At 47.0% G+C, this 25,412-nt stretch overlaps 1 protein-coding gene and 1 non-coding gene across 2 annotated transcripts; one reads left to right on the forward strand and one right to left on the reverse strand.

Moving 5' to 3' along the window:
- Positions 1–1,629: 1,629 nt before the first annotated feature.
- On the forward strand, positions 1,630–1,712 carry TRNAL-CAG (transfer RNA leucine (anticodon CAG)). The gene has a single exon. It is a non-coding gene; the product is annotated as a tRNA-Leu (tRNA).
- A 3,156-nt stretch (positions 1,713–4,868) lies between these two features.
- Positions 4,869–23,148, reverse strand: LOC144947717 (nucleotide sugar transporter SLC35D2-like). The gene is made up of 12 exons (XM_078877029.1): positions 22,774–23,148; positions 19,823–19,856; positions 18,477–18,563; positions 17,009–17,076; positions 15,384–15,455; positions 14,219–14,287; positions 13,156–13,258; positions 11,677–11,769; positions 9,330–9,397; positions 8,245–8,323; positions 7,943–8,025; positions 4,869–7,403 (listed from the first exon to the last, which is right to left on the reverse strand). Exons 1-12 carry the CDS (start codon positions 22,887–22,889, stop codon positions 7,334–7,336), a joined length of 942 nt encoding a protein of 313 aa, XP_078733155.1. The 5' UTR covers positions 22,890–23,148; the 3' UTR covers positions 4,869–7,333.
- Between the last annotated feature and the right edge of the window lie 2,264 nt (positions 23,149–25,412).

Consider the following 25,412-nt stretch of genomic DNA (forward strand, 5'->3'; position numbering starts at 1 on the left):
CAAGAGTGCAGAAGCGTGGTCAACACATCTACGCCTCTATATGTAGTGGTGGTATTGACGTGCGCCGACTGTGACAGTGATGGATCACGGGGCGGCGCGGGGTGCGGGGTTGGGCACGCGTTGTGGGCGTGGTGTGGACGCGCGCGCCGGGAGTGAGAGATGACGGGGCGGCGCGGCGTGAGTGGTGAGGCACGATGAGATGTGGGAAAAGAGGATCGTAGCCAGCGCCCGGCGATTGGTCGAATAAGTGGGTGCTCGCAGCGACGTCCGCAGGTGGGGTATAAAGGGGGACGCGCGAGAGCACTCGGGGAGAGTTACCCAGTTGAAGACCCGAAGACGGAGCTGAAGACTTAGTCAGTGGCGTTAGTCGCCGAGTAGCTAAGTGGATGTTGGTCATCCGAGTAGCTCAGTGGCGTTAGTCGCCGAGTAGCTAAGTGGATGTTGGTCATCCGAGTAGCTCAGTGGCGTTAGTCGCCGAGTAGCTAAGTGGATGTTGGTCATCCGAGTAGCTCAGTGGGCGTTAGTCGCCAAGTAGCTAAGTGGGTGGTTGTCACCCGAGTACTAAGTGGATGTTGGTCATCCGAGTAGCCCAGTGGCGTTAGTCGCCGAGTAGCTAAGTGGATGTTGGTCATCCGAGTAGCTCAGTGGGCGTTAGTCGCCAAGTAGCTAAGTGGGTGTTTGTCACCCGAGTACTAAGTGGATGTTGGTCATCCGAGTAGCTCAGTGGGCGTTAGTCGCCAAGTAGCTAAGTGGGTGTTTGTCACCCGAGATACAAAGTAGGTGTTAGTCACCTGTAACCAAGTTTGATAAAATAAAGAGTGTGTTACCCGTGAAGTCGTCTCCCGCCGAGTTACTACACTACATATATAAGGAACGAAACAGGAGGACTTCTCCACAAATCTGGCTCTCGCCTGATGAAGCTGGTTGTAATTACTGGCGAAACGTCGTACACAGATTGCAAATGTTGTGGCTTGGCTCTCCAACACACCGGTGTTGCTGGACTAGTGACGAATTGGCACGTTCTGTTTAGGGGGCGTCCATAAATGACGTCACGCAATTTTGGACGATTTTTGACCCCCCCCCCTCGTCACACAGCGTCACAAAAAGTCAGACCCCCCCTCCTCAAATATGACGTCACAAAGCCCTGCCCCCCCCCCCAAAACCATATTTCCATTTTGAATATAAAACATGCTTCAAATCGCTTTAAACTATTGTCATTGTAGTGCGTATTTAATGTGGCGCTGCACTCTGATGTTGTAGGAGTGTTGTTAAACAATTAGCGTTGTTATAACAATTCTATATTTATTTAAAGTTGTGCGTTTTGATGTGACGTCACATTTCTCAAACCCCCCCCCTCGTCACACATCGTCACAAATGTCTGACCCCCCCCCCCCCCTAGGTGAGTGACGTCATTTATGGACAACCCTTACGAGTTGGCTGTGTCGGGTAGTGACGGGTTTTAACGACATATTTATATATTTACGCGATCTAAACGAAAAAAAAACCTCTATTATGATTATCGTTGGTTTGTTTATTGTGTTCACAATACGAAATATCACCAAGCATGACATAAAATACCACGTGTTGTTTGGTCTTAAGTGGACGGTTTTACTGAAGACCGTCAGCGATGTCAGGATGGCCGAGCGGTCTAAGGCGCTGCGTTCAGGTCGCAGTCTCCCCTGGAGGCGTGGGTTCGAATCCCACTTCTGACATGGAAATTTTATTTTATTTTTTGTTGTTGTCGACGTCGCCGTTACCAAACCACATTTCATTATTCGAATGCTTTCGTCGCATTTTAAGCGGAGATTGTGTGAAGTTTTAAAAGCGTATATCCGCGTTTAACAACCACGCCGCTGGATTTAGGCAACTTTCCGATTTCTGTTCGTTGACGAATTATTGAAGGGTGTTGAATGAGTGCAGTGTACATTTACTGTCTGTAGTCAATGCACAATTAGTGCGCTGTCATTTAATCACCCAACAGTTGCCTAATAACATCAACTTGTCGTACGTTTGTCCCGGTGAATTTAATTTGGATATAAGTATAACCCGTAAAAACAAAGTTTTTCACTATAAATCCTTTATATGCGTGGCAGCGAACTTAATATAAAGGATTTAAAAATATATTCGCCTGTGGAGGACGCGGGGATCGATCCCGCGACGTTTGGCATGGGAAGCGAGGGCGCTACCAACTGCGCTACTCCGCCACGGCCTGTGGAGGGGTTACGCTCTGGGCTCTTACACTCTGACGTTCAGCCAAAGCCATGAATGCGTTCTATTTGAATATATGTAAAATAATTTTTTTTGCCTAAAAAGTGTCAAATTTTGGGAATTTTTTTTCACGAACAATAATTGTCTGGCACAACGAGTCTGTGTGGAAAATGTCAGCTCGATTGGATCACGGGAAGTGGGTTAAAAAACGACCGAAAGATTTGCACGGTCCTAAGCAAGCAAGCACGCAAGCAAGCAAGCACGCGAACTTAATATAAAGGATTTTAAAAAAAACCGCCACGAAGCTTCACATCCGTCTGTTCAGCAGCCTTCGACAAAAACCACGCTCGCTGTTAAAGGCGATGCTGTGTCACGCCACGAGGGGGTGCTATCGGCACTGCGGTCACATCAACGCCTCCTGCTGGTCCCTGCTAGATGTGTCAAGGCGCAGCCCTGCAACTGCTTGCTCGCACCACTGCTGGAGGGCTGTTTGTAACCTCTCCCACGCTGCTAGCGAGACGTGTTGCAAGAGGTACGCGTTACCCACATGTTGCCCCACGAGATGTTGACTACCTTGCCTGGTATACAGGAGGGCGTGAGTTCAATCCCGAACCCTGACGCCTGCTGCTGTGTATTTGAAGTTTGCGTCTCTCTCTCTCTCTCTCCCGTGGTCGCGTGGATTTTTCTCCGGGTCCTCCGGGTTTTCCCCTCCACATTTATAATCAACATCACGCGTTCAGAGTATTTTGTTGTTGGTTGTTTGACTTGCATCCCACTGGGATTTTTGCACACAGCGTTGGTGTACGGTGTTTTTTCTGCAAAATTTTGCTGTCTTTTCTCGTGTTTTCTGTTTGCACTCAGTCACATATTCACTTTAAGATGTTTTTTTGTTCATGTTTTTGTTTTTTGTTTGTTGCGGTTGCACCCGATTCAAGAGCCGAACGGCTCACATGGCTATACCTAATAAATGAACTTGAACTTGATTTGGTTGCTATACATTTCCACGTGATAAGCCATTTCAATGGGCTCTTTTGTGTGGCCGGATCGTTTCTCAACAAGAGCTATTAGCTCAGTGGGCCTTACCTAGTAAAATAAAAAAAATAGTTTAAAATAGATTCATTCAAAATTCTTTGGCGACCACATGATGTAACACCACGACTGTCTCGGCCACACCGGGGACGCTTGATAACTGAATCCATAAGCACGAGTCAGCACTCGCCGGAGATCACTGGATCCGTGGTCACTGGTCACTAATTATTCCACTCACGTTGAGGAATGGGTCACTCACTCATTCACGGAACACACTCACCCACTAACCACATTGCAGGACACAAAAAAACTCACTCACCCACTCACTCATTCACGCATACACTTACCCACTCACCACACTGCAGGTCACAAAAAACTCACTCACCTACTCGCTCATTCACGCACACACCCACTCACCACACTGCAGGTCACAAAAAAACTCACTAATCCACTCGCTCATTCACGCACACACCCACTCACCACACTGCAGGTCACAAAAAGTCACCCACTCGCTCATTCACCCACACACTCACCCACTGACCACACTGCAGGTCACACAAAACTCACTCACCCACTCGCTCATTCACGCATACACTTACCCACTCACCACACTGCAGGTCACAAAAAACTCACCCCCTCGCTCATTCACGCCCACACCACACTGCAAGTCATAAAAACTCACTCACCCACTCACTTATTTACGCACACTCATCCACTCACCACACCACAGGTCACAAAAACTCACTAATTCACGCACACACTCACCCACTCACCACACTACAGATCACAAAACTCTTCTCAAATTCTACCCTCACTCTGCCCCACTTTGTAATTCCATTCTCGCGTATGCAAATATGTTCAGCCGCGAAATGCCAATATCGAGGTCTGCTAGTCAAGAGAGGGCTTTCAGGAGAGAGAGCGTTTGTGCGGTATTTGCCATTCCTCTGTTGAGGGAGCGCGAACGAGAATGGTTGTGTGAAGAGGGGATGTTGGCTATCAACAAGGCAACTCCTATGACTAATTGTGAATGGGACGCAAGCGTAGGATTGATCACCCTGTCGCTGGCCGCCTTTGGGGAGGGTGTATAGTGTGAAAGGCCGAAACACCCTAGGAACCAAAGGTTCACTACTGACGATGCGCTCCCCAAATTTCACCAGGCTCACTGTTCATGAACTCTTGGAAGTGCTTGCACAAAGGATAGTAACATCTCATCCTGTGTTCTTGGAATCTGTGATGTTCAACTTTGTAATTCCCTCACCATCATCCGTCTCTGTTCCCACCCCACCACGCATTCTTATAGCGTTGCTCCATTAAAGCAACGTGTTTCACTCTGCATCGTTTAGAATCTTTGTTCGTGCTGTTTGTTGCTGCCTTTTATCAAACAACTTCCGACTAGATGATAAATAAAACGTCTTTGTCTCTGGCTGGCTTCGTGCCCGTCTGCCTGTGTGTGAAGCCGGGTTCGTAAGCGTGAACTTCATGCATCCCCCACCCACCCTCCACCCCAGCCGTGTATTCGGGGGAGAGAAAAAAGTTTTGCTGGCTGGCTGGCTGGTTGGCTTGGGGGAGGGAGGGAGGGATGGACGGTCACGTTCAATCAGATCCAAAACCATTCCCTTCAACACATTTATTTAAAGTGTAGCAACATCACTACACATACATCTCACAAAGTAAGCCGTAACGTTGACAGTTGTTTTTTTACGCATGTTTTATATCATGTCGCACACAAACCTCACACCTAAGTGTAAATTAAGTTAGCATTGTTTATTTTTGTCACAGTCTCAAGCCCATCTTATAACTTTTGGAATTTTAAGTCAAGTTTTACTGTGCATGTAATAGTCATCTTCATCGTCTAAAGGACTAAATTGGTCAAATATTGAGTCCACTCCGAGTTTTCAATGTTGGCGAGTGGTGAACTATTTCCCTACTCCATCACCCCCAATATTATCAGTATGGCCAATCAGTGAACTCATAAAACATGTTATGTTCAGTACATATATTGGCAACTACCACTTACCATTCAAAGTTGTTTGTCATTGCACTGCAGTCGCTCATCGCGTTACTTTATTACCCAAATCTGCGTCTTCGATTATGGCACAGAAAGTTCGTTGTACCTCGTCCTAGTCAGTCGCGATTAGGACTTTTGGTTTAGTAGTTCACAGTCATCGCCACGCTCATTGTCATCGCCGACCAAAATTAAGTAAAAACCCAGTTCATTGGTAATTTCTATCTATAAAATCCACAAATGATTAGCATTGCTTCCCCACACACCCACTTTCCCCATCACTTCAAAAAGGCACGACAGTTGAACAGTGACTGCATGTAAGTGCAAAAGTGAGCACACTTGGTGTTGCTTGATTATACCACGCACGACTTTCCCGGCTATCTACATGGGGTCTACTTAAGGCAATAGCTTCGAATACAAATGGCTACCTTCATTCCTTTTTGACTTAGTGCTCGCAAACAGCGCTGGGCTCTCCAAATTAATTACGTGAATCGACGAGACCCTTATCGATCATCCGGTGAGGTCAATCGACCACTCGGATACCACAAAAATAGTTGGGAGGAAATTAATTTTTAAAAAGTCTCTCCTCCGTTCCCATCATGTGTGCCACTGGAAGGGGGGTGATGGGACAGGAATTGGTGATGCCTTATCATCATCATTAACTGTGTTATGCTGGGCAAGGCTTTGTGGGGGGATTCCTGGCTACAGAATACGGCACGGGGAACGACTGCCACAGCATTGTCCAGTGGCAATGACAAAGCAACCACGTTGGGAAGTGTGGTTGAAGTGTGCAATTTGTAATGTTTTAAAATTGGGATATTTAGCTATTTTTTATAATGAAAAATAAATGCTTGTGAATAAAAAAAAAAGTACCACCACGGCCATTGTTATACACATGCACACGCACACCGTCCAATTCTGCATTACAGAAAATATAAAAACCAGATTCTTCACACCCTATATTGAAAATATAACCAATATAACAATCTTGTGTAAAAACCCACACACCCAGTTAACCTAGCAACGTCGTCGTGTCAGATTCCTTTATCCAAACAGCAAGTTTCCTGTTTTACATACATTGTAAAAATTGCACGTTTTCATGTTTAAAATTGTTTTAAAAAATCCCCTTGTAACTGTAGATTCCTTGACAACAGGTGCCATTAATCTCCATGTGCTATCGAGGGTTTTCAAATAAAGACACCAGTGAATCCATTGATAGATACATAGTTAAAAATTAAGTTATATTCCAAGTAAAAGACACCCAAAAAGGTAAAATATTGCAATGTGACCCAAATATACTCTCTCAAAAATCTAACACGTCACCTTTTTTTAATCCAATGCACCGTTTGATAAAGGCTTTTCATGCCACGCTAGTTCATGGGGATTGTTTCACCCATACTTCACCACGCTGGTCAGTGCGAGTTCGTAGTCATGGCTGAAAGGTCCTGTGGCATAGAGCTGAGGCATTATCCACTGCAAGGTGAAGCAATTCGTTATGCTGGCTGTGCAAAAACCCTCCGCTTTACATGAAAAGATAAGCGTTTGCAAATCCCTGCGCTCCTGAATATACAAAAACGGACGTACTTAAAAAAAATCTAGATTTCGGCCAGTTACTTCATAAGTTGATTTCAAGTAACGACGATTGTACTGATCGTACGTCCGGCCGCTGTAAACAGTTGTGCGAATTGATGGAGAGGTGTCCTAAAAAACCTGATAACCCACGTAATATATATTGATATATATCATTTGTGCAAGCTAACATATTCTGGCTTCGCTGGAACAATTTACAATCCACCTTTGATGGCGTTCGATTGCATTATCTCCGCGCAACAAACTTAATTAACTCGCTCACCCTGCTCTCGACAAAAGCTTGATAAACTTTCTGGACCGTGTGATCTTTGGTGGGTTATCACAATGTTTGCAGGACAGCCACTCCCCCTCAGCAGGTGAGTGTGGACATGTGCACGTGTGAGCGAGGACACGTTCACACATGACCGCAGCATCACACGCATTGCCCATGCGCGTACAGACCCTGGCGCTAGCGAGCGGGCGTTGGGGGAGACGCGTGCACGGGCCCTGGCGCTGCCCGGATCAGCCTCCTTGCTTCTCAGCCGACGACTCCCGGAACGTGAGGAAGGAGTAAAGGACGCCTCCACTGATGCTACCAAAAAGAAAGAGTTGCGTTGCATAAATAAAATCGAGAACAAAAATCATGCGTACGCACGCACATACGCATTATGTATTTCTTTCCAATACGTGGTTGTCGTTGGAATTTTTTTTTAAAGATAATTAAGCGGTAAATCCGTAGGCCGAGATAGGAAAACGGGGCTCGGATAGCGGCCCTGTCAAGGTCAGTGCATCTTGGCTGGCTGGGCCGGGATACCCTGGCAGGTGCTTTCAGCACTGTTTCGCTTTTTTTCCCTTTAGGCATTAGAAAACTCTTTTGGTCGATTTCCTAGAGGGCGAATCCATAAAAGCAACACAACTTCATACTCAAGTTTTGCTCATATCGGGACGTCTTTACAATAATTATCGTGCCTCTCTCCCACCCCTTCTCCCATTAGAGATGTAGTGTTCACAACCTTAATTGGAAAGTGCTTTTAAAGACAAAACATCCCTGCATAAGCCTTCATTAGGCCGTTGGGGGGGGGACAAGTGCTGTTAGCAAGCTCTTACATGTTGCATTGCCCAAGCACCTACCAAATGTTTAGGCCCACGAAGTTGGGCCATGAGAAGATGTAGTCACCTCCCACCAGCATGCCGATATAGGCCACCGACACGTTCTGCAGGGGCACACGCAGAAGGGAACGGAGTCATAAAAAAAAACCCTCAAAAATACAGTAGAACCCCTCTCAACGACCAGCCTTGTGACCGACTAATCGCTTAACGACGGGCCTCCAATAGAGCCCGATGTGTTCGCTTACCGACCACTCCCCTGTTAACGACGGGCTGTTGTAGGTACAGTAGATATTAATTAATGCATTGATAAAAATTCAAGAAACCTTCAGGCAGCCGACGATGGTGGTGGTGAGGGCAGAGTTGTACTGTGTGCAAAGGATGATGGAGAAGAGCAAGATGAACCTGCGCTCATACACACACATACACAAAAGACAAAGATCCCACATGTAGCCTTCACCAGACTGCTGGGGCAAGTTCTGTTAGCGAGCACCTGTGAGCGGTGGTGCAGCGGTTAGCGCGCTGCACTACGAACCCGGCGACCCGAGTTCGATTCCCGCTTACGGCCAACACCAGTGACGATTATCTGAACTAGTCCTGAGCCTCCCCTAGGTCGACTCAGCCGCAAATGAGTACCTGGCGGATTGTGTAAACACTGCCACTAGGGAGACAAGGGCGCCCGGGTGTGGTGCTGGCCACCCACCCTCTTGTACGCCGTATCGGCCTTCATCGGTGCTCTCATGCACACACATACACACAAGACAAAGATCCCCCGTGTAGCCTTTACCAGACTGCTGGGGCAAGTGCTGTTAGCGAGTGGCACCTTTCTAAACGGCCACGCCGCACAAGAGGTAGGGGTTATAGCCAAATACAGCGCCCCGCCACCTTTGTCTCCCCAGCGTTGATGTGTTTGTTGAACTTCTCTCGCACCGTACGTAGCCAATCGTGCTAATCGGAGGTGCAGTATGTATGAATGTACGTTGAACTTCTTTCGCACCGTACGTAGCCAACCGTGCTAATCGTAGAGAATCTGAGGTGTTGATGTTGATACACCACAACATTCGATGGTGAATCGACGTAGGGGAAGCCCAGGACTAGTCGAGGTATTCCCCACTGATTTTGGGCACGGCTGGCGGCACGCAAACTCAGGTCGCCAGGTCTCGTAGCACAGTGTGCTTACCATGACTAGAAGAGCTAGCAAGCTGATATTTGGTGTAAATACAGCTGATATTGTAGGAAAATAATGCCTATAACTATAACAATGAATACAAATAAACTCCAATTTATTCTTTTTCGTCCCCCCCTATTTGGGCTCCTGAAAATATAACGCGTTAGCATAACGTGCGAGACTGAACGATGATTACTCTCCGTTCATGCGGCAGGGACACAGCGTGACATCGTCGCAACTCACCCCATGAGGCAGGCGAAGGTGAAGTGTACGACGAACCAGGGGTTGCTCCAGCCCTCAAAGGCCAGCGCCTACGGACAGAGGGGGGCGGCAGGGAGATGGTGTGGGGGGGGGGGGGAACACGGGGGAGAGGTACAATACAAATACAACGCCGTTTTATAGAATACCAAATACAGTTGATTATCGATTATCCGGCTTCCAACATTATCCGGCTGTCCCAGGCTGATCCGGCAAAACCGCTCCAAAGGCTGTAACCAGTGCGGCGTGTCAAATTTTATACACAGTACGTTATAGAGTAAATACAACATAAACAATGAAAATACTGCACGCATATACATTTTTTACGACTAATAACTACAGGAATAAAAACAGAAAATATACACGGCGCGGCGATCCGGAGAAAATTTGCGTTGTGCAATTCGACGTTCGCATGAGTCCGGCGATCGTAGGATATTAGTTATTGAAACAAGAGCGGAGTTGTACCATGAACATCACCCCCATGCAGAGTCTTCGAGATTGGAATTGGTAAGTACGGCACAGTAAATACTGCACGGTAACTTTTCACAGGAGGATATTTAGTATTGTTGATTTGTATGTTTAAGCCACTTTCATATAGTGATCAAGTTAAAATACACAAAACATATACACAACACCTAAAAAGATAATGTTATGCGAGAATGTGCAAAAAGAAGCAATTTAAAATAATTATGCAATTAAATTTCGATTTAAAGCTTTCGTGACTGCAGGGATTCATCTTCTTGGTTCTTTCGGTAAAGTCACGTAGAAGGGAAGTAATAAAATAATAAAAATAAAACATAATAAAATAATTCTCACGACGTTTCGGCCACAACGCAAGCAGCGTCTGTCGAGGCGACAGACGCTGTCGCCTCGACAGACCTGGTTTCACCTGAGGACGGCTGCTTGCGTTGTGGCCGAAACGTCGTGAGAATTATTTTATTATGTTTTATTTTTATTATTTTATTACTTCCCTTCTACATGACTTTACCGAAAGAACCAAGAAGATGAATTATGCGATTATCCGGGGTTTTTGGAAATCCGGAGTCGCCTTCCCCCTTGAAGCTGCCGGATATAATCAATGATCCACAGGGAGATGTAGGCAGGGCTAAGTCCAAAGTGCTAAAATTATTACATCACTTGATAATAACAAATGAAACTAATAGTTCCAGTCTTGAAATTTAAGTACAGGCAGTCCCCCGGATTACAGAAGGGCTAGGTTCCCGAGAAATATGCGTAATCCCAATTTTCCATACGTCGTTTTCTCTCAGCAACCGTATCGCGCTGCCGTCCGTTTTCTATCGCTACCTTATCGTATCGCTGTACATAACGCCCTGCACTTCCTACGATTCTTTCATTTCATCAAATATCTTGCCCTAACAACCACCCACAATTAAACGAATGGAACATTTTCTGCACTGTGTCCAATTGTTTATGAATACCACGAAGCATATAGAACAATTACATAACGCTACAAAAAATTCCATCTACCTTAATCCTCATGAAGCTCAGGAAGGCGGAGTTTTTGTGGTGAAGGTGGCGTCTATGCTCTAGGGCAGGGGTGGGGAATGTCCGGCCCGCGGGCCGTATAAAGCCCGCAAAATCATTTGGTCTGGCCCTGCCAAGGCAACCGCAGGCGGGACTCGAAATTCAATAACAGGCTAATTTTTAAGTTGATAATTTTGTATGGCCCGCGAATGATGTTATGAATATCCAAATGGCCCTTGGCAGAAAAATGGTTCCCCAGCCCTGCTCTAAAGCAATCGCTTTACGCTTACGAGCATCGTCCTGCACTCTTGCAAGCACCTGGTCGCTTTCCAGTCATTATTGCAATGCAATTATGGGTAATGTTACACTGAAAGTTACGAGACTATGTGGCCGGGGGTACAGTATACTCATGGTAACAATGTAACGGCGTGAGTGCCATACAGTGCACCACTGACATGGGGAATGTGTGCCCCCGCATTACGCCTCGCTCCGCTGTATTCATCCGAAACCTCACCGCGCTGCACTATTTGCGCTCACAGTATTGAATTTTTTTACATGAAAATTTAATTTTTTCCGCAAATTCGGATTTCTGTAATTCGGGTCTTCCGTAACCCGGGGGACTGCCTACATATTGGTTTGACTGCCACGCAATAAACATTACTCTGTGGGAGGGGATGTGGGAAAATGCTGCCCTCTAATATGTGGACCAGAGTTTATTTTAAGGGATCTCAACAGGTAGTTCTGTGACATCTGCTTCTGCAGGCCCGTTACCGTAACACGAAGGGTGCCGAGATCAAAACCGGGAGAACCTTAGGTAAAAATAAAAATGATAATGAAGGTGCCTCACCAGTTGCAGATCGCCTGTGTACGCGCACGCCAGAGCGGCAGGCACGATCATGAACACGGCGTTGTAGTAGAGTAGGCCATATTTCCCCAGCTCCTAAACACACAACGACGAGAAAAGTCGATCGGCATGCCGCACGTGGTAGGGGCAAAGTCTGGTCGGCGTAAACCATCGTCACGCGAACTCTGGTGGTCGTCCCTCGCAGCAGTAGCAGCGGCTTTTGGCTGGCCACCGAACAAAGACGGTCACCACATCGCACACTTTCAGATGCACTTCTGCAGACGTCTGCAACGCTCTTCCTTCCAATATTATAAAGCTACTGGGAGCTATGTAGTTTTAAATTTATATTGAAAACATATTTCTTAAGAACTGCTTTTTGTGTTTAGTTTGTTGTCCTTCCCCGACAACTCCAATTCGCACGATTGGCCACGTACGGTGTAAAAGAAGTTCAACATACGTACATAGCATGGTTGGCAACGTACGATGTGAAATAACTTCAACATACATACGGAAGACTAGGCCAAAAATACCAGCAGGCAATCGCCGGGCTGCATCTTTACTTTTGTCTAAACCTAACACAGAGAAGTAAACTAAACTAATAAACTATTTTTAATTTTACCAGGTAAGGCCCACTGAGCTACATAGCTCTTTTTCAGAAGCGACCTGGCCACAAATGAGAGCCCAATTAAGTGGCTTATCACGTGGACATTTATCGCAGCCAAATACTATAAAGTGATTTTTCTAAATGTGGAGGGAAAATCCAGAGGACTCGGAGAAAAATCCACGCAACCACAGGGAGCACATGCAAACTCCAAATATGCAAGCGTCAGGGTCGGGATCGAACCCATGACCTCCTGTATATTAGGCGAGGTGGTAAACATCTCATAGCCACCGTGGAGGAAATATAAACACTTGCGGCCTGGTGGCGCCATGCCAGACTCGCCAGTCGGGTTGGGTGGGAGTAGAGCTGGGATTGAGCCATGAGAGGAGGGGGGGGGGGGTGTTTGATGGGAGGCGAGGTGACAGGCGGTACACGGCAGTGTGGGGTAGCGAGAGGATGAGAGGTGAGAGAAAGGGAGGTGATGTGATCACGCAGTGTTCTTCACTTTGGCTGCTGGTGGCCTTTAGTAGGGCCCCTGGTGGCCTTTAGTACGGCCCCCGACAATACACAAATGTGAAAACATCCCCCATCGTCATCGTGCTGCTGTCAAACCCCAATGGTTTCAAATGTGTGGCGGCCCTCACACTGATGGTATTTAATCGGTGAAAGTGTGCCCCCCCCCACTCCCCTCTGACAATTAGTGCAGAACACTGTGATCGGTGGGTACGAGGGGGTGTGGGAAGGTGACGGGAGGTCAGAAACATGACGGGCAGTGAGAGGGGCGGTGAGCGAGAGAGAGGTGAGAATGGGTGAGAAGACGTGAGAGGTGGTGCGAGAGCGGTGAGAGACGGCGAAGGAAGGCGAGCGTTCGTGTCCGGGACCTGGGAGTCGAGTTTCTGTTTGGTGTAGACGCCGTTTGCGGCGGTGAAAAGGTCGTTGGCCAGGATGAAGGTGTAGCCCACGGGGTCAAACGCCAGGTCAGAGCTGCAGAGGACCGACACACACACACACACAAAGAAAACAGCCGTCATTCGGCACTAAGCTGCGGTGACGTCAACACGGCGCTTGTGCCAGCCTTGGTGCACATTGAGGTCACGTGGAGTGCGTAAGGTTCGTTGGAAGAAGGTCACGGGACAGACCCAGGTGGCGACGTGGGTCGAATGGCTAGAGATCATTGGCAGATGCACCACCTGTGCTCCCACTGTGCCACCTCGCTGCGTTTTAGCCGCTCGGTGCTCCGCTAGTTGTTGCGGCGAGCGTCGCTCCTCATCCCTCTCGATGTTGTTGGAAGGCAACTTCCTCCAACTGCCCAGTAGCATCCTTCACGAGCCTCTCCACAGACGCCGATCTTGACACCAAAGTGATGCCGGTATCACGATTATACACATGTATTGCATTACAATTCCTTGCTTCCTAACAACTGGTGAGTCGTGAGGGTTAGGTGGGAAGCGTCCGATGAGGATCATGTGTCAAAGAGTTATTATTATTGTTATGCGAGTGTCATGTCACCCCGTCCATAGGATGGGCTGAGCTATTACTTAATTTATTGTTACGCTTGATTACACAGGAAAGCCTCGCCGAGTCTCAAGACTCAGCAAAGGCTTTTTTAGGACGGTCATGCCAACTTTTCAGTCGGGGAAAATGTTGCTTGTGCGTGTAATCCTAAATGAAGTAATTTTCAGGTAATTTTCCAATACCGGTTGCACATCAATGTATTAAACTATGAGAGGAAACCGGGGAGCCTGGAGGGGGAGAACACATACAAATAGCGTGCAGAAAGGTGTCCGAGTCAGGAATCGAACCCAGGCCATTCTTACTGTGAGGCACATATATTGGCACTGCACCCCCCTGCTTGCCCGCAGGCTATGAATAAAAAAACACCGTAGTCTTTGTTCCCATCACAGCTGGCACACATTGTTTGTGGGGTCAAGAGTTCATCCCCACCTGGCGGCGAAGATGGCCCCGCCCATCATCATGGCCACGGTCAACTGGATAGGGCATGACGTTGTTTTTCTGCGAAATCAAACAAGAGGGAAAGAGGCGCGACACTGAGAGCAGGGTGCACGGGCACGGGTCACGAGTCCAGTCCTCCCGCACAGCGTCGGAGTTAGGGTGGGGGGGGGAAAATGGACATTTGCCCAGGGCCCAAAACTCTGTTGGGGCTCGCAAGAAAATATATGAAACCCTTTTCCGTTCCGATAGCGCACGTGTACGTCATCAGTTTTTCTTCCGATACTGTTCAGATGACGTACATGGACGGTTTCGGTGTTTGTTGACGTACATGTGCGTTATCAAAACGGAGCCGGAGGCTCACCACAAGGCGGGAGGGCGTGTGGCACAGTTTGGTGCCAGCTATCATAGAGTGCGGTCGTGTCGCTACAGTTCTCTGCGGTGGGTACAATGTTTTTAAAAACAGCGGCACTACCCTTCTCCGAATAAAATTAACGCCCAACCACTTGCACGTTCCGAGATCCAACGGCGCACGAGACACCCACCCTGCAACTTGCAGACGTCTTGGAACAGGAAATACTTAACAGTAAGAAAAAAATTCGCACACACAGATTATTTTCCCAGCGCGTGTTCTTCACCGGAGGTTACTTAATTAACGATGACGTTACCTTGCGATTTAACAAAATGCAATGACGATGCAAGTGAAAAAACTGTCCCCCCCTTTTTATATTGACTAAAGTGCGGGCCCGTTACAGACTCGTTCGGTCCGATTTTTTTCTATTTATTATAAAAAATGTTACCAGGTAAGGCCCACTGAGCTGTATATCTCTTTTACATAAGCAGCCTGGCCACAAATGGCAGCTCAACAAAGTGGCTTATTATGTGGAAATTCAAAGCAGCCATATACTCTAAAACGCATGTTTATAAATGTGGAGGGAAAAACTGAAGGAAGTGGAGAAAAATCCACGGGACCACGGGGAGAGAAAGACATGCAAACTCCGAATATACAGGCATCAGGGTTGGGATCGAACCCACAACCTCCTGCATACCAAGCGAGGTAGTTAACATCTCGCCACCGCGGTGCCCCAAGTGGTACATTCACGACGCAGCCCTGAGAATTACAAACTTCAAGTTTGATTCACGTGCGACAAACACTCACCCGAGGATGAACATCTCGCCCACCATGGTGAAGAGGATGGAGAATTTCCGCAGCACCGTGAACATTGGGAGGCTGTGCAGGCACATGACAAATATCCCACGCGTTAGCAAGCTGCACCTATGAAGAAGGCCGGCATGACACACGAGGGGGGGGGGGGGGGCAGCACCGTGCCTTTGTCTCCCGAGTGGTGACGTTTACACACCGCACCCGGTACTCATTTGAGCCTGAGTCGACCTAGGCGAGGCCCAGGATCGGTTCAGATAAACGTCACTGGTGTTGACCTTGAGCGGGAATCAAACTGAGGTCTAAATGCTGCACTACCACTTCCTACTGTCCTGACTGCTACTTGCTCACAGCACTGCTGGTTCAATGACCTCAACTAGAGCAGGAGTGGAGAACGTCCGGCCCGCGGGCCGTATAAGGCCCGCAAAATCATTTCATCTGGCCCTGCCAAGGCAACCGCAGGCGGGAATCGAAATTCAATAAATCTAGGAGAAAACCTGGAAAAGCAGTTGCGAGTAGCAACATCATCAATACCAGCTAACATCACGCGATTCACCAAAGAGAAGCAGTTCCAGCCATCGCATTAGGGGTGAGATAATGAAATGTTTGACCAAATATAACGGGCTAATTTTGAAGTTGACAATTTTGTATGGCCCGCGAATGATGTTATAAATACCCAAATGGCCCTTGGCAGAAAAAAGGTTCCCTACCCCTGAACTAGAGGGGGCTCTAGACAGTTCAGGCAATAGAGGGCCTTTGGCTTACTTTTCGATGCCGGTCAGACGTCTTACGAAAGGTGGCAAAATACTTTACCCCATCGCCCAAACCTAGTGTGGCCAGAATGACACCTGTTGCCCCCTTAACATTGTAAATCTTCCTTCAAAAAAATATCCTGAAGAAGATTAGTGCTGGATACAGCAGTCACATTTGCAAATGTGCTTTGTAACTTTGATCGATAGTTCAATGTTAATGTATAATTTTATTGAGGAATTGCTGTGTGGTGTTATATTGGTGTGGTCTGGGACTGTTTTCTTTTGTTGTCGTTGGTATTGTTTGTTGTTGTAACTTGCTGACCTGCCCATTATGGACATCTGTGAGAAAGATGCTTCATAGCTCATCGGGATTCCTTTTGCATTCTAAATAAAGATTCTGATCCACCTTTGTATCCGCAGTGCTGATGTTGACACACCGCAGCAAGTAATAATTTAAAGGCCGATTCAAATCGATGTTCGCTGCCGCTGGGAATTGAACACAGGAGGTCTGGATTGCACTGCGGGTGCCCACTTGCTACTCCAACAGCGGAATCCTGCCCTCCCCCACACTCTCAACCTCCCTAGATTGAACTGCTTTTTGCATTTTAGTTTGTTGTCCTTGCCCCGAACCTCCGATTAGCACGGTTGGCTACGTACGGTGCGAAAGAAGTTCAACATACATACACACAACATACATACAACACGTGTCACGTCCACCGTGCCGGCCCCTTGTTTGAACCGTGCCGGCTAGCCAGCCCCGTGTTTGGTCCGTGTCGGCGAGCCAGCCCCACGCGTTTGGACAGTGCGGTGTAGCCAGCCCGAGCGAGGATCGCGTCGGTCAGTGTGTGGGTGGAGTGCGACGTGACGCACCTGAGTCTCTTGGTGCTGATGAGGCCGGTGATGTGGTTCCCCAGGTAGATGAGTGGCAAAGGGAAGATCTGGAACGCAGGGGTGGGGGTCGCGGCACGGTGAGCAATCGTGGAAAAAACCACATGCAGTCTGACTCGACTCTCCATGTAACAACCGCACGCTCGCTCAAAAAAACCCGTCTGACTCGACCCTATTTAGTAGTAGTAGGTTTTTACCCTTTAAACTGGTACAAAACTGACACCTTTATACAAGGCATCATGTTTGCAATAACCACAACACAAGTAGTCAAAATGCAAACAAAAATAAACAACTCTGATGATGATAATGATATGCACTGTCATTATCATTATCAAAGTTGTTTCTTTTTGTTTGCATTTTGACTACTTGTGTTGTGGTTATTGCAAACATGATTCCTTGTATAAAGGTGTCAGTTTTGTACCAGTTTAAAGGGTAAAAACCTACTACTATATTTTGCCACTGGTAAAGGAGGTCTCATAGTGTAAATGTCGACCCTATTTATTATATATTTATTTTGTATTTACTAGGTAAGGCCCACTGAGCTATGTAGCTCTTTTTCATAAGCGACCTGGCCACAAATGATATCTCACCAAAGTGGCTTATAATCACGTGGAAATTTCTAGCGGCCAAATACTTTTAAAGTATTATTCTAAATGTGGAGGGCAATACCGGAGAACCCGGGGAAAAATCCACAAGACCACCATGGGGAGAACATGCAAACACCAAATATACAGGCGTCAGGGTCGGGATCGAACACACGACCTCCTCTATACTAGGCGAGGTCACTAACATCTCGCCACCATGACCCTCTGTGGAACAACCACACGCTCGGTCAATAAAACATTCACAGACTCGCACAGCAGAGCACAAACTCGCTTCGGTGTCACACTCACAGACTATTTAGATTATTTGGCTGGGATAACTTTCCACGTGATAAGCCACTTTGTTGAGCAATCACTTGTAGCCAGGTCACTTCTGAAAAAGAAGCTTATCGTTCAGTAGGTCTTACCTGGTTACATAAAAAATAGTTTACTTTCACGTAAAAAAAATTGCGATTTGTGTACCGTTCCTATACTTTGCAAGAATATCGTGTTTTTGTATTGTTTGTTGTTGTAATTTTCTGACCCGCCCCAACTGGCCATCTGTGAACAAGTTCTTTATAGCTCACAGGATTCCTCCAGTATGAATAACAATTCTGATTGATTCTGACTAGCTCAACCTCCCATGGAACGTGCTGGCTACCGTTGTATCAGCTGTTCCATGCAGCCCCTGCAAACTCTCCCTTCCCATCTGACGTTGCTTACCGCTGTGGCCAGGTTGCCTTTCAGAGAGCTTCTTGGCTCAATGTGTCTTACCCGGAAGAAAAAAACTGACCGACTGGAATTGCAATGAATAATTTGGTTTAGTTTAAGAAAATGCAGAAATGTGACAAGGAAAATAAGAGAGGCACCTTCTTGGGAAGGTTTAAGTCGAAGTATGGGAAGGACACGAGACCACACGCCCGTCCCACGTGCAGCAGCACCACCGTCACCAACATCTGCACAACGGAGGTCAGCGTGTCAAGTTTATTTCAACCAAAGCGAGATCTCAAGGGACCAGGGTAGAAGTCTCACTCGCACGAGTGATCCGGGTTAACCAAAATGGCAAAAGCATTGAAAAAAAGTTGAAGAAATAAATCAAAATTAGAGCAAAAAAAGACCCAACTGTGTCATAGGGGAAATTGGAAGGTCATCTCACCGGCACCGTGCGTTAAGCATCACGCTAAACCAGAGTTCGGCAACCAAAATAACAATGAGCCATTTTTGTTCAAACGAGTAAAAAAAAATCATCCACATTTTAAGAGCTGCAACGTAGATGAATATACAAGACGGCGGCCCTCAGTAAATAACTGTCACAAAGCAGCCCTTAATCAAACCGCATTCGGCTCCGGAGCCGGAGGCTGCCGACCCGTGCTAAACACGTTGAACGCGTGACATCAGCTGTGCGGCTCCAGTTCCGCGGTGGGAAAAGAAGCCAGCGCTTCCCAAGCCACGCCGGGTCGGCTCGGCATGCTCCAGCACGGCTCCGTTGAGAAGTGAACATTTTCAAAAGAGATGTCCTATTCGGGCGCCAGGGTGGTGAGATATTAACTATCTCGCGTGGTATACAGGAGGTCGTGGGTTTGACCCCGAGCCTGACGCCTGCTGTATATTTGGGGTTTGCACGTCTCTCCCTGTGGTTGTGTGTATTTTTCTCTGGGTCCTCCCGTTTTTTACTCCACATTTAGAAACATGCGTTTCGAGTGTATGGCTGCTATACATTTCCACGTGATAAGCCACTTTGCAAAGCGATCATTTGTGGCCAAGTTGCTTCTGAAAAAGAGCTATACAGCTCAGTGGGCCTTACCTGGGAAAATAAAAAAAATTAACCCGTAAAAACAAAGTTTTTCACTATAAATCCTTTATATGCGTGGCGGCTAGAGTCCTCTCGTCCTCTGGCTTAAGATGGCTGCCACCTATGGGTCAGATGATTGCCTGGCACCATTAAGCAATTCGTAATTAAATATTAAAAAAAATTCCTAAAAAGTGTAAAATTTTGGAAAAAAATTTTCACGAAAATTAATTGTCACGCACAACGAGTCTGTGTGGAAAATGTCAGCTCGATTGGATCACGGGAAGTGGGTTAAAACACGACCGAAAGATTTGCACGGTCGTAAGCGCACAAGCAAGCAAGCAAGTGAACTTAATATAAAGGATTTAAAAACAGAATGTCTGAACCTCAAAAGTCTCTGGGATGTTTATTGCGAGCGTAAATCACCTGCCCGACGCCCAGGAACAGCGAAGAGGGAAACCTAACAACAACAAAAAGAGAACAGGGACCTCAGACCACACCACACAGCGACGACAGTACAAGCAGGCAGCCCAAGTAATGCTCACGCATCTCACTCAACCTACTGGCTTCGACCTCCCAAGGCCACCAATGGGGTTCAGTTGAACGGCTCCTGGTGTGACCAGGGCAAGGTGTTGTGTGCCGCTCCCAAACATGGATGGGGCATCGTACGGCTGTGCTACAGCATCGCTGTGTGATGGCAGGGAGCAGGAGACCAATGGTGCACCGTCGTCTCCGGCTGGGAAGTCCATCAGGGTGTGCTGGGCCGACCGGTTACCCTGCACGTGTTGGAGGAGGAGGCTGCCACATGGCTCTGTGGCTACGTGGGCGGACATCCACCTCACGTATAACACTGAGACAGACATGTATTAATTTCATTATTTATCTAGTGTATCTGGTGCTCTGTGTAAAAGTAACATGTAAAAGCAATCGTTAAATACAATAAAATATCACCCTCCTCTACTCCCAACACCCTCCTACTTCTGTAAAAAAAAAAAGTTAATCGGGATACATTTGTGAAATATAATTCTGTTCGAATCCCATGGTGTAAAGTACAATTTTGTGTGTATGTTGGACTTCTTGCGCACCGTACATAGCCACCCGTGCTAATCGGAGGTGTGGGGAGAAAAACAACAAACTAAACATACAAATCAGTTCTAAAAAATGAGTTTTCAATCTGAAATTTTTATAAAAATTTTCACTCATACCCCACTCAATTTCAGGTAAACCTATTGACCTATAAAGAGAACTGCTGCCCAAAACGTCGTCTTAAAAAAAAATCCCTTTCAAGGACACTGGATTACTGACGAACGTGTTGCGATTTGTGTTCACCCTTTCCCAGTTTTTTCTTACGATTCATCCCAGACTCTTGAGATTAAGAATTGGGATTAAAAGATAAAATAAGGCTCCCACAAAGCCATGCTGGGAGGGGCTGTGGCACAGTTTGGCGCCAGCTATCGCAGAGTGTGGTCGTGTCGCTACAGTTCTCTGCGATGAGTACAATGTATTTAAAAACTAAGCAATTTTTATTTTACCAGGTAAGGCCCACTGAGCTATATAGCTCTTTTTCAGAAGCGACCTGGCCACAAATGATAGCTCAAAGAAGTCGCTCATCCTGTGGAAATTTATAGCAGCCAAATACTCTAAACATGGAGGGAAAAACCGGGGTTCCCGGAGAAAAATCTATGTGACCACAAAGACAAAGATCCCCCGTATAGCCTTTACAGACTGTAGGGGCAAGTGCTGTTAGCGAGCACCTATGAAGGCCGGAACGGTACACGAGGGGGTGGGTGGCCAGCACCACGCCCGACCGCCTTTGTCTCCCCAGTGGCGATGTTTACACACCGCACCAGGTACTCATTTGAGGCTGAGTCAACCTAGGTGAGGCCCAGGACCTGTTCAGATAATCGTCACTGGTGTTGGCCGTGAGCGCACCGCAGTAACCACTACACTCCAAATATACAGGCGTCAAGTTTCGGATCGAACCCACGATCTCCTGTATACCAGGCGAGGTAGTTGACAGCCCACCACCATGGCACCCCCACAACAGTGCTGAAGGCTCCCCAAATAAAATGAACGCCTAACTGATTGCGCGTTCCGAGATCCAGCGGTGCAGGGGGCACCCCACGCCTGCGACTTGCAGACGTCTCGAAAACGGGAAAGGGTTAGCTGTGTGCTTGTTGCAGCAGCAGCATCTACATCAGCAGCATCAACATCTGCATCAGCAGCATCAGCAGCATCTGCAGCAGCATCAACATCTGCATCAGCAGCATCTGCAGCATCAGCAGCTGTAGCAGCAGCAGCGTCTGCAGCAGCATCTGTAGCATCACCAGCTGTAGCAGCAGCATCTGCAGCAGCAGGATCTGAAGCAGCAGCATCTTCAGCAGCATCTGCAGCAGCATCTGCAGCAGCATCAACATCTGCATCAGCAGCATCTGCAGCATCAGCAGCTGTAGCAGCAGCAGCGTCTGCAGCAGCATCTGTAGCATCACCAGCTGTAGCAGCAGCATCTGCAGCAGCAGGATCTGAAGCAGCAGCATCTTCAGCAGCATCTGCAGCAGCATCTGCATCATCATCTGCAGCAGCATCTGCAGCAGCATCTGCAGCAGCAGCATCTGCAGCAGCAGCATCTTCAGCAGCAGCATCTGCAGCATCAGCATCAGCATCTGCAGCAGCATCTGCAGCAGCAGCATCTGCAGCAGCAGCATCTGCAGCAGCATCTTCAGCAGCAGCATCTTCAGCAGCATCTGCAGCAGCATCTGCATCAGCATCTGCAGCAGCATCTGCAGCAGCAGCATCTGCAGCAGCAGCATCTGCAGCATCAGCATCTGCAGCATCAGCATCTGCAGCATCAGCATCTGCAGCAGCAGCATCTGCAGCAGCAGCATCTGCAGCAGCAGCATCTGCAGCAGCAGCATCTGCAGCAGCAGCATCTGCAGCAGCAGCAGCAGCATCTGCAGCAGCAGCATCTGCAGCAGCAGCATCTGCACCAGCATTAGCAGCACCAACATCTGTAACAGTAGCATCTGCAGCAGCAGCATCTGCAGCAGCAGGTGCAGCATCTGCAAGATGACGCATCAGCATCTGTAGCAGCAGCTTCTGCAGCAGCATCTGCAGCATCATCTGCAGCAGCATCACCAGCATCAGCAGCTGCAGCATTAGCAGCTGCAGAATCAGCAGCTGCATCAGTATCAGCTGCTACACCTGCTGCATTAGCAGCTGATGCTGCGATATTAAATTAGAATTTGGCGCCAATCGTGGCTTCACGCGCTCTCAGCCAATCAGAGCTCGACGGCAAATACCTCCGTTTCAACACTTGGGAGCAGCCGCCACCACCACCACCCCATTCATTGCATCGATCGAAACGTGGCGAGTTTTACCCGTAGCTCGTGAGCACTTGCTTGTTCACGATGACGATGAGGAACGAGCAGAGGCCGTAGAACACGGCGGCGAGCAGCCGCGACACCCAGTGCCGCTCGGTGCTCGGAGTCGTCATGTCGACGGCAGCCTCGCCTAGGAAACCCCGCGGAAAGCCTGAGTTAGGCCTCCGGCTGAGGCGATCTCTCGCGCGGTCCCGGCGTTGTTTTTTAATTTCGTTGACTTCGTTACGAATCCATCGCTCCGAGTCTTGAGAAGGCGGGCATGTTTGGTATTATGCGGAAAGGATAGGTTTCTAAGGCCGTCAAGTCGCGTACACGGACAAAAACAAGATCGACGCTGTTTGCGGAGAACGCGAAGCTATTAGTAGTGCGAGACGTGGCCCCTTTAAAAACTTCGGGGGCGGGGAATCGATTCGATGGTTATCGATTACTGTACAAAGCGAAACTCATCGATTTTCGCGTTAAGATTCGTACATTGATCGATTCGGCGATTCTGTTGCTCGATTTTCCCTTCACGAATTGTTTCTTGACAAGTTGAAACCTCTCAAAGTTAAATATGAAGCCCTACGTGCTAAACTTTTAAATTAAATCTTGATAACTTTGAAACGTGAATTTGTACAAGGAAATCAAATAGCTTCACGTGCTTTGGTGAAAGTATTTCCTTGTCCCGACTCCCCTTCTGGTGTGCACTTACTTTCTCCATGCCATCTTGGTGTAGCTGTCCAACGTTGCTAAATTATTTAGCACGATTGTACAATCTTGATTTGAAGCTTTCGTGACTGCTTGTGTTGCGATCGAAACGTCGTGATTTATTTTATTTTAGACCTACGTGACTTTACCGAAAGAACCAAAGAGTACGATTGTACATGTTATGGCTTTGCTGTCCAACACAATTGTGTGCTGTACTAGTAACGAATTGGCATTAATTCTAGAGATTTGAAGCTTTCGTGACTGCAAGGATTCATACTCTTATGCTTTTTCGGTAAAGTCACGTAGGTAAAAAATAAAATTAATAGAAGTAATAATAGAAATAAAATAATAAATCACGACGTTTCGGAGGCAACACAAGTCTCCGTCATCAGGTGGGACCGTCACAGCAAAAATTACTGCTTTTATTACTACAATTACTACAAGCGAATTACTTCTCTTGGAGCCCCGTTGTCTTGCACATAACGACGTTGACCAATTTCTCTTGTAGCACCGCCCACCACCCCCACGTGCCATTCCCTGGTTACCACATTCAGATAAGCCCCTCCCCCCTTAACTTGTATTTAAGGGCTGGTCTTTAGGAATTTTCCTCACTTGATGCAGTAATCTTAGCTGTGACGGTCCCACCTGATGACGGAGACTTGTGTTGCCTCCGAAACGTCGTGATTTATTATTTTATTTCTATTATTATTACTTCTATTAATTGTATTTTTTACCTACGTGACTTTACCGAAAAAGCCTAAGAGCACGAATTGGCATGTTTAACGATACATTTATGTATCATGGGACCTCCTTTGCCAGTGTCAAATTATGAGAATAGAGTTTCCCCTTTTTTCTGGCAACAAAACAGGTGTTAAGATGTTAAAATACCAAACTGAAACCTTCTGCAAAGAATCATGTCTGTATTAAGCACAGATTACTTGTGGTGAAAATACAAACAAAAAACATGCTCTGACACAAGCATCTGTGGTTATTGCAGACATGATTCCTTGAAAAAGTAGATTTGAAGCTTTCGTGACTGCAAGGAATCATATTCTTATGTTTTTTCGGTAAAGTCACGTAGGTAAAACATCAAAATTAATGAAAATAAAATAAAACAAAACAATTTTGATGACTTTACCGAAAAAACCTAAGAATATGATTCCTTGAAAAAGGTTTCAGTTTAGCGTTTTAACATCTTAACACAGCTGTTTTGTTGCCAGAAAAAATAGGGGAAAACCTATTCTTGTATTTTGGTACTGGCAAAGGAGGTCCCATGATGGAGCTGCTCACCCCGAGCTCTCAATGCCCTGATAGTGGCATTGTCTTTGTGCTGTTCGCCTTTTGGCGTCGTCCTCTGGTCTAACACCGTTTGAGACGAGGCTCTAAAGAAAGCTGTCTCTGGTGTGGACCAATCAGTTTCAAAGACAATGCACATACTGTCAGAGTATGTTTTTTGTTTGTATTTTCACAAGTATCCGTGGTTATTGCAGACATGATTCCTTGAAAAAGGTTTCAGTTTGGTGTTTTAGCATCTAAATACCTGTTTTGTTGCCAGAAAAAAAGTGAAAACCGATACATTTATATATGTACGCGATCTAACCCAAAAAGCCTGTATCATGAGCGTGGTTAATGTATGTACATATATTCAGCAGTGGCTATATCATTACATGCTGCTGATACCGATGAAGATAATACATACCGTGTCAACCCATACGGTGTACCCGTGTTCTTGTACAGGGAAATTGAGTTTTCAGGTCCACATGGCGGACAGCCGTTTCAATAGGGACACCTTTTTTTGTCTGTTTGTGTTTCTCCCTTATGATGGGACTTTGAAGGATGAAAGTTGAGATTTATAAGGTCAAGGGGTGACCAATATGATCTGAATTAGTCTGTAATAAGGTAGGCGCTGATAAGGGGTTGACAGGTATGATACTACACAAGTTGGAGTC

This window comes from Lampetra fluviatilis, chromosome 46 (assembly GCF_964198595.1).
Source record: "Lampetra fluviatilis chromosome 46, kcLamFluv1.1, whole genome shotgun sequence".
Lineage (NCBI taxonomy): Eukaryota > Metazoa > Chordata > Hyperoartia > Petromyzontiformes > Petromyzontidae > Lampetra > Lampetra fluviatilis.